The sequence below is a fragment of the Takifugu rubripes genome, chromosome 17, assembly GCF_901000725.2.
Source record: "Takifugu rubripes chromosome 17, fTakRub1.2, whole genome shotgun sequence".
Taxonomy (NCBI): domain Eukaryota; kingdom Metazoa; phylum Chordata; class Actinopteri; order Tetraodontiformes; family Tetraodontidae; genus Takifugu; species Takifugu rubripes.
Window position 1 is genome coordinate 244,098 of NC_042301.1, and position 9,171 is coordinate 253,268.

The 9,171-nt window shown below is 51.3% G+C and overlaps 1 protein-coding gene across 1 annotated transcript; it reads left to right on the top strand.

The window, feature by feature from the left end:
- Positions 1-2,238: 2,238 nt before the first annotated feature.
- On the top strand, positions 2,239-6,646 carry LOC115253236 (stonustoxin subunit beta-like). Its single transcript, XM_029850592.1, has 3 exons — positions 2,239-2,260; positions 5,146-5,415; positions 5,526-6,646. Exons 1-3 carry the CDS (start codon positions 2,239-2,241, stop codon positions 6,089-6,091), a joined length of 858 nt encoding a protein of 285 aa, XP_029706452.1. The 3' UTR covers positions 6,092-6,646.
- The last annotated feature ends 2,525 nt before the right edge of the window (positions 6,647-9,171 follow it).

A 9,171-nucleotide genomic window follows, 5' to 3' on the forward strand; every position in this document is an offset into this window, starting at 1 on the left:
TGTTCTGCAGGTGTCTGCGGGTGTCTGCAGGTGTCTACAGGTGTTCTGCAGATGTCTGCAGGTGTTCTGCAGGTGTCTGCGGGTGTCTGCAGGTGTCTACGGGTGTTCTGCAGATGTCTGCAGGTGTTCTGCAGATGTCTGCAGGTGTCTACAGGTGTTCTGCAGGTGTCTGCAGGTATCTCCAGGTGTTCTGCAGGTGTTCTGCAGGTGTTCTGCAGGTGTCTGCAGGTGTCTGCAGGTGTCTGCAGGTGTCTGCAGGTGTCTGCGGGTGTTCTGCAGGTGTTCTGCTGGTGTCTGCAGGTGTTCTTCAGGTGTTCTGCGGGTGTCTGCAGGTGTCTGCAGGTGTCTACAGGTGTTCTGCAGGTGTCTGCAGGTATCTCCAGGTGTTCTGCAGGTGTTCTGCAGGTGTTCTGCAGGTGTCTGCAGGTGTCTGCAGGTGTCTGCGGGTGTTCTGCAGGTGTTCTGCTGGTGTCTGCAGGTGTTCTTCAGGTGTTCTGCGGGTGTCTGCAGGTGTCTGCAGGTGTCTGCAGGTGTCTGCAGGTGTCTGCAGGTGTCTACAGGTGTTCTGCAGGTGTCTGCAGGTGTCTGCAGGTGTCTACAGGTGTTCTACAGGTGTCTGCAGGTGTCTACAGGTGTCTGCAGGTGTCTGCAGGTGTCTGCGGGTGTCTGCAGGTGTTCTTCAGGTGTTCTGCGGGTGTCTGCAGGTGTTCTGCAGATGTCTGCAGGTGTTCTGCAGGTGTCTGCGGGTGTCTGCAGGTGTCTACAGGTGTTCTGCAGATGTCTGCAGGTGTTCTGCAGATGTCTGCAGGTGTCTGCAGGTGTCTACAGGTGTTCTGCAGGTGTCTGCAGGTATCTCCAGGTGTTCTGCAAGTGTTATGCAGATGTCTGCAGGTGTCTGCAGGTGTCTACAGGTGTTCTGCAGGTGTCTGCAGGTATCTCCAGGTGTTCTGCTGGTGTCTGCAGGTGTTCTGCAGGTGTCTACAGGTGTCTGCAGGTGTTCTGCAGGTATCTGCAGGTGTTCTGCAGGTGTCTGCAGGTGTCTGCAGGTGTCTGCAGGTGTCTGCAGGTGTTCTGCAGGTATCTACAGGTGTTCTGCAGGTATCTGCAGGTGTTCTGCAGGTGTCTGCAGGTGTTCTACAGGTGTTCTACAGGTGTTCTACAGATGTTTTGCAGGTGCCTGCAGTTGTCTGCAGGTGTCTGCAGGTGTCTGCAGGTGTTCTGCAGGTGTCTGCAGGTGTTCAGCAACACGCATCACATCTGGCAGCGTTTTAGGCAGTCGCAGTAGTTACTCCAAGAACTGATTTCATTCCGTATCATTGCACCTTCCGTCCTCATAAAGGTCAACTAAAGAAATAAGCCTGCGTCCCTGATTGTGCAGGAGAGAACCAGAAGGATTTCCTGCTTTCTTCTTCTTTTCTTTTTTCAGGTTGAGTCACTGCAATCTGAGGGAGAGGAGTTGTGAAGCTCTGTCCCCCGTCCTCAGCGCCTCCTCCTCTAGTCTGCTAGAGCTGGGCCTGAGTAACAATGACCTGAGGGATTCAGGGCTGAACAAGCTCTCTGTTGGTCTGAAGAGTCCAAACTGCCGGCTGGAGATCCTCAGGTTAGTGCTCCTTATCAGTATCATCAGTTTTTCTAAATGGCAGCTTGAAAGTTTGGTTATCTTCCAAAAAGAGGAAATATCTTGACCAAAAATGCCGACCAGCCGACCACTGTTCACTCCCACGGCTTTTAAAATGACTTAGTCTGGTTCTGGTTCCTGTGCTTCGCTCCCCAGTCAGGTCCAGGCCCCGACACAGGACCCAGAACTTTGCATAAATGAGCTGTTAATTAGTGAGGAATGTGTGTGTCTGTGTGTGCGTGTGTGTGTTTGGTGGTTGTGTGTGTGTGTGTTTATGCATGTGTGTGCGTGTGTGTGTGTGTGTGTGTGTGTGTGTGTGGTGGATGTGTGTGCGTGTGTGTGTGTGTGTGTGTGTGTGTGTGTGTGTGTGTGGTGGATGTGCTTGCATGCAGGTTATCGGGCTGTCTCATCACAGCAGAAGGATGTTCTTCTCTGGCCTCAGCGTTGAGGTCCAACCCAACCCATCTAAAAGAACTGGACCTGAGCTTCAACCATCCTGGAGATGATGGAACGAAGCAGCTCTCTGCTGTTCTGGAGGATCCAGAGTTGAGCCTGGAGGTTCTCAGGTAGATGCAAACACCCTCCCTAAAATGAAGACCTGATACTATTTATTGATGAGCATGGAGACCTTCCAGACGTTCGGTGGTTCAAGCAGCACATTGTGAGATCTGAACCACCTCTGAGCAGAGAGATGTGATGCTTTCTGGACCTTCAGGGTACAAGAACCCACATAAGGGAGAATAAAAGGGTCACGTCAGAGATACAAAAAGATCAGGTGATGCCAGCACAACCATCTAAGCTGCAGCCAAATTAAATCAAATCAAATCAATCTTTATTTATATAGCGTCTTATACAATCAAAATTGTTTCAAGGCGCTTTCCAGAATCCCAGGGCCTGACCCCAGACAAGCAACAGTGGCAGGAAAAACTCCCCTTTAACAGGAAGAAACCTTGAGCAGGACCAGGCTCATGTAGGGGGACCCTCCTGCTGATGGGGGGCTGGGTAGAGAGAGAGGAGAGGGAGAAGGAGAGAAGAGGAGAAGGAGAAGGAGGGGGAAGAGGAGAGTAGAGGAGAGGAGAAGGAGAAGGAGGGGGAAGAGGAGAGTAGAGGAGAGGAGAAGGAGAAGGAGAGGAGAGGAGAGGAGAGGAGAGGAGAGGAGAGGAGAGGAGAGGAGAGGAGAGGAGAGGAGAGGAGAGGAGAGGAGAGGAGAGGAGAGGAGAGGAGAGGCACAGAGCACAGAAACACACACAAAAAATACGATATACAATCACTTCAGCGGGGCCGGAGGTCATTATGCAGCTCCGAAAGGCGGCGATACCTGTAAATAAACAGGGGGGGGAAGCAGAAAAACTACACAGGAATCATCATAACTAGTCTGCTTGATGAGGAGGAGAAAAGGAGAGGAAACCATGACCCAGTGGAGTGACAGAGGCCTGTCAGGTGATCATGTTTCCGGACCCCGGCAGCCTCGGCCTCTAGCAGCATAACTAAGATGTGACCTAATGATTAGACGACCCCTAGGTATGATAATTTGTCTGTCTATGATAGTAACTGGAACTACAGAATTAGTAACATTAAGCTTTTTCAAAGAGGAGGTTTTGAGTCTGATCTTAAAACTAGCGATGGAGTCAGCCTCCCATACCTGGACAGGGAGCTGGTTCCATAGCAGGGGGGCCTGGACAGGGAGCTGGTTCCATAGCAGGGGGACCTGGACAGGGAGCTGGTTCCATAGCAGGGGGGGCTGGACAGGGAGCTGGTTCCAGAGCAGGGGGGCCTGGACAGGGAGCTGGTTCCATAGCAGGGGGGCCTGGTAGCTAAATGCTCGGCCCCCCATTCTACTCCTAGAAACTCTGGGAACCACAAGTAGACCAGCATTCTGAGAGCGGAGCGGTCTATTGGGCTGCTCAGGTGTTACTAGCTCCTCCAGGTAGGATGGAGCTAGGCCTCTGAGGACCTTGTAGGTCAAAAGAAGGGTTTTAAAAATTATTCTAAATTTAACGGGCAGCCAATGAAGCGACGCCATTACAGGACTTATGTGATCTCTTTTGGCAATACCTCAGAACTCTGGCTGCAGCATTTTGGATCAACTGGAGGCTTCTTAAAGAGTTGTTTGGACACCCTGATAATAAAGAGTTACAGTAGTCCAGCCTGGAAGTAACAAAAACATGAATTAACACTTCTAGAGACTAATTTAATGTGTGAGTTGAAGGAGAGATTTTGATCAAAAGTTACTCCTAGATTCCTCACAGAGAGACTAGATGTTAATGAGATACCATCTAGAGTGATCATGTGATCTAATCTGTCCCTGAGAGGTTCAGGACCAAACACCATGACCTCAGTTTTTCCTGGGTTAAGGAGGAGGACATTTGAAGACATCCAGGACTTTATGTCTTTAAGACAGGTCTGGAGCTTCACTAACTTCTCTGTCTCCTCTGGTTTCATGGATAAATAAAGCTGAGTGTCATCAGCATAACAATGAAAATTTAGCCCATGCTGCCGAATAATGTTCCCTAAGGGAAGCATGTACAAGGTGAAGAGGATTGGTCCAAGTACAGAACCTTGAGGAACCCCGTGGCTAACCCTACTGTATGAAGAGGGAACACCATGGACATGAGCAAACTGGTATCTATCAGATAAATATGATCTAAACCAGTCTAGTGCTGTCCCTTTAATCCCAATCACATGTTCCAGTCTATGTAACAGGATGCTGTGATCAACTGTATCAAAACCAGCACTGAGGTCCAGCAGAACCAGCATAGAGACCAGTCCATGATCGGAAGCTATGAGAAGATCATTAGTGACTTTAAGAAGTGCTGTTTCTGTGCTGTGGTGAGCTCTGAAGCCTGACTGAAACATCTCAAACAGGCTGTTCCTCTGCAGGTGCTCCAGTAACTGAGTCACCACCACCTTCTCTAGAACTTTAGAGATAAAAGGAAGGTTGGATATTGGCCTATAATTTGCTAAGACATCAGGATCCAGTGATGGTTTTTTAAGCAACGGCTTAATCACTGCCACCTTGTAGGACCGGGGTCCATAACCTGACACTAAAGAACCATTGATCTGGTCCAGGATAGAACTGCCTATCAATGGTAAAACATCCTTCAACAGGTGTGTTGGGATGGGATCTAAAGGACACGTGGTGGTCTTGGATTTCTGAATTAGCAAAGACGCCTCAGAAAAATGTATAGGGCTGAAGGAGTTTAAGGGCTCGTTGGAGACCCTGTATGTTCCCACAGTCGGCACATCTGGTGATGGTCCAGTTGTTGGGATGGCCTGGTTAGCTTTCTCTCTGATAGCTAGAACTTTATCAGTGAAGAAGCTCATGAAGTCTTCACCACTAAGGGAAGAAGGGATACGTGGATCTAAAACACTGTGACTCTTGGTTAATTTGGCCACAGTGCTGAAAAGAAACCTGGGGTTGCTCTTATTTTCCTCAATCAAAGAAAAATAAGCTGTTCTAGCCTTGCGAAGGGCCTTTTTGTAAACTAATAGACAGTCTTTCCAGGCTTCCAGCCACTGCCTGTGAGGGAATCCTGAGAGAGAAATAGGCAAAGTTCTCCTCCATGACGTTTGCATATGGAGAAATGTCACAAATCCAGCTCTGAGGTTCACAAATCGAATCAAGAGCAAACCGGTTCAGGCCGACCCAAAGTCAGGGACGAACAGTGTAGAGCTCAAGGTTGAGGTGGCATCTGTTGAACCTCTGTCCTGCCTTGGATTTCATTTCCTCTGTGTCTTCTCCCAATCCAGACTGGACCATTGTGGGAAAGAGAGACTTAAGTGTGGTGTGAAGAAGTGTAAGTGATCAACTTGATGCGTCAGCACGTCACGCTCTGAAAAAAGCAGCAGTTAGTGGACTCAGTTGTGTTTCATGAGCTGGTTCCTGGTTCCTCCTCTCTCCCTTTAGATCACTGTCAGCTCAGCGTGGACATCAACACCGTCCACAGGTCAATCCAAGTGTCCAACAACAGGGTGATGAGGAGAGTGGCCGAGGACCAACCATATCCAGCCCATCCAGAGAGGTTTGAGGACTGTCCCCAGCTGCTGTGTAGCAACAGCCTAACTGGTCGCTGTTACTGGGAGGTGGAGTGGACAGGATTTGTTTACATTTCTGTGGCATACAAAAAGATCTGGAGACATGGAAGCAGTCCCCAAAGGTGGTTTGGAAGGAATCAGCAGTCTTGGAGCCTTGTGTGTTCTGACAGCGGTTACTCTGTCCTCCACGATGACAAAAGGTTACACCTCCCCGCCTTATCATCCACTGATCCTCAGAGAGTTGCCGTCTATCTGAACTACCCCGCTGGCACTGTGACCTTCTACAGATTCACCACCAACACCCTGGTCCACCTCTATACCTTCAAAACCACATTCACTGAACCGCTGTTCCCCGGCTTTGGCTTTGGTTCATGGTCTTGGTTCTCGCCTGGTTCCTCGGTGCATTTGTGTTCGACCGCAGGAGAAGCTTCCGTCTGAAGAAACACGAGGGTTGAGCTCACGGCCTGAATATGATTTCTAGACCTGCTGGATGTTCATCATGAAGGTCCCGTCTGTCCAACCAACCTCATCTTTCCTATTGCTGATTCCACAGGTTGTCAGGAGACAGCAACGTGATCCTAGGAAAACTGGCTGTTTTTCTACACCTTTGTCCTTTATTTTTAATTTTCCTGTTGAGATTAAACCTCTTTTTCCAAAGCGACTCAGCCAAGTTGGCCTCATCCTTCATGATCACCATGAGAACTCACAGATGTAAACAGTAACATAGATCCCAAGAGGAGACAGAGAGCTTAGAACGGAGAAGAGACAAAATTAACATCCAACATAAGAAAAGCAATGTCAATTCTCACTCAGATACATTTTTAAGGGTCTTGAATTGTCCAAGCGTGAACTATGGGGTGTTTAGAATGTTATTCCACAGTCAGCTAAATAATCATAGAGCTCTGGAAAGGCTGCCATCTAGTGGAGCAAATGTTGTAGGCACCATATAACACAACTGTGATCATCAGTATAAATCTGTATTCTAAAAAACAAGCATCTTCAGAGTCGCCCTTGACTTAAAAATAATCTCATGGTGAATCACAATACAAGAGGAAGCAGCATCTGCATGTTGTCAAGAGGACATTTCTGATATTCCAATATTTATGTTTTTAACTGTCGTGCTGATCATGGCCATGCTGGGGGGGGTGAGGGTCTAGAACGGCACCAGACTCGTGACTAAAGACGACACAAAAGCAGTCCGGGATGTTTGACCACAATTCCAATGAAGCAGGAATCAGAAATCAACTGGATCACAGTGGGATTGTGGAGCACGTCTGAGATGTTCAGCCATCGTAGCTCTGGTGCAGTAAAGATGAAGTATTCTACATATACGGCTGAATATATAGTTAGAACTAAATGCATCAGTGAGGCCTTCCTTCCTCTCACAGCATCATTAACAGCTTCACAGGCTGAAACAGGCCATTGATATTTAGACTATTGATCAACGGCTGCTCCTATTAGGAGAATCAATAGAAAAATCAGGTCGTCAACGCTGTGCCGCTCCGCCCCCATGGTGACGGCGTCCGCGGTCTGCAGCCTCCACCCGTCTCAACGCTGTGCCGCTCCGCCCCCATGGTGACGGCGTCCGCGGTCTGCAGTCTCAACGCTGTGCCGCTCCGCCCCCATGGTGAGGGCATCCACGGTCTACAGCCTCCACCCGTCTCAAAGCTGTGCCGCTCCGCCCCCATGGTGAGGGCGTCCGCGGTCTGCAGCCTCCACCCGTCTCAACGCTGTGCCGCTCCGCCCCCATGGTGACGGCGTCCGCGGTCTGCAGCCTCCACCCGTCTCAACGCTGTGCCGCTCCGCCCCCATGGTGACGGCGTCCGTGGTCTGCAGTCTCAACGCTGTGCCGCTCCGCCCCCATGGTGAGGGCGTCCGCGGTCTGCAGCCTCCACCCGTCTCAACGCTGTGCCGCTCCGCCCCCACGGTGAGGGCGTCCGTGGTCTGCAGCCTCCACCCGTCTCAACGCTGTGCCGCTCCGCCCCCATGGTGACGGCGTCCGTGGTCTGCAGTCTCAACGCTGTGCCGCTCCGCCCCCACGGTGAGGGCGTCCGCGGTCTGCAGCCTCCACCCGTCTCAACGCTGTGCCGCTCCGCCCCCACGGTGAGGGCGTCCGCGGTCTGCAGCCTCCACCCGTCTCAACGCTGTGCCGCTCCGCCCCCACGGTGAGGGCGTCCGCGGTCTGCAGCCTCCACCCGTCTCAACGCTGTGCCGCTCCGCCCCCACGGTGAGGGCGTCCGCGGTCTGCAGCCTCCACCCGTCTCAACGCTGTGCCGCTCCGCCCCCACGGTGAGGGCGTCCGCGGCCTGCAGCCTCCACCCGTCTCAACGCTGTGCCGCTCCGCCCCCACGGTGAGGGCGTCCGCGGTCTGCGGCCTCCACCCGTCTCAACGCTGTGCCGCTCCGCCCCCATGGTGAGGGCACGCCGTCCCATCTAGAGCGGAGCGTGAACATCTGTGAGGGCTTTGAAGAGTTCCTGTGTGAGACACCTGGTGATGTGACCAGCGTCACCACTGTGTCCTCCACAGCCTTGATGGGGCTGAAGATCAGGTGACCCGACAGCATGGATCCGCTACACCTGCCTCAGGTAACCGTCTTGGTGTCGTCGCTCTAGAACGGAACCGTTTCATTCAGGGTGGCGCCGACGGCGATATGAAGCTGTTCAAACTGTCGACGGCAGAGCGGAGTGTGTTTGGGTCATGGTGGTGGAATTTTACTGCTGCTGGACCCTCGAGTGATCGATATCCTAGTGAGTGTGTGTGTGTGTGTGTGTGTGTGTGTGTGTGTGTTAGCTGTCCTCAGTCTGCGCTCCACTGTGGTGTTGATGGAAGCTGAGACGCAGGAGTCCGACCGGTGGGACGTCCCAGAGCTGCAGGACGCTGGTGTCCCCTGGTCAGGTATCACTTGGAACCTGCACAGGTGTTTTCAGGGATCCGACTACGGAATCGTAACAACGTGCATTTCCAGCATTTCCAAAACTTTCCAGGGTGACCCACAATTCTTCTTAATAAAGAAGAATTTATGCCCCAAAACAAAGGACGTAATCATCACTTTCTTTTACAGGAACTTTCCTCCCTTTCATACTCAATAGTTGTAATCTGAGGACAGAACCCCATAATAATCCATCCGAAGGACCACCGTGAACCTATTAATAATCAGCTATTCCAGGACTATTCCTTAAATCTCAAGATCTGGAATTGTGCCCCTGAAGCCTGACACAAAATGGCGCCCAGAGCAGTCGCCTTGGCGTCTCGCTGCGTTCTTGTTTGTCTATTTTTGTTTGTTAATTGTGTGTCTGCCTGCTCTTACACCCATGAAGAGCTATTAAACATCAGAACTCTCACCCCCACGGACTTACTTCCAGTTTTTCTGGCTCCTGCAGCCGACCTGGTTCACTTTTTGGCCCAAAAGGTGAGACGGCGGAGGAGAGGAAGACGGGCCGGTGCCCTGGCGAGACGACGCAGGAGAGGCTCGCGCACGGCGCTGCCTGGGATCTTTCTGTCCAACGCCAACTCACTT

What these genes read in the sequence shown, in the direction of transcription:
- LOC115253236 (XM_029850592.1), top strand. Translation starts at nt 2,239, where the DNA reads ATGGAGACCTTCCAGACGTTCG. An exon ending in GGAGACCTTCCAGACGTTCG is followed by an intron (nt 2,261 to 5,145) that starts GTGGTTCAAGCA and finishes ACTGCCTGTGAG; the next exon opens with GGAATCCTGAGAGAGAAATA. An exon ending in TAAGTGTGGTGTGAAGAAGT is followed by an intron (nt 5,416 to 5,525) that starts GTAAGTGATCAA and finishes CTCTCCCTTTAG; the next exon opens with ATCACTGTCAGCTCAGCGTG.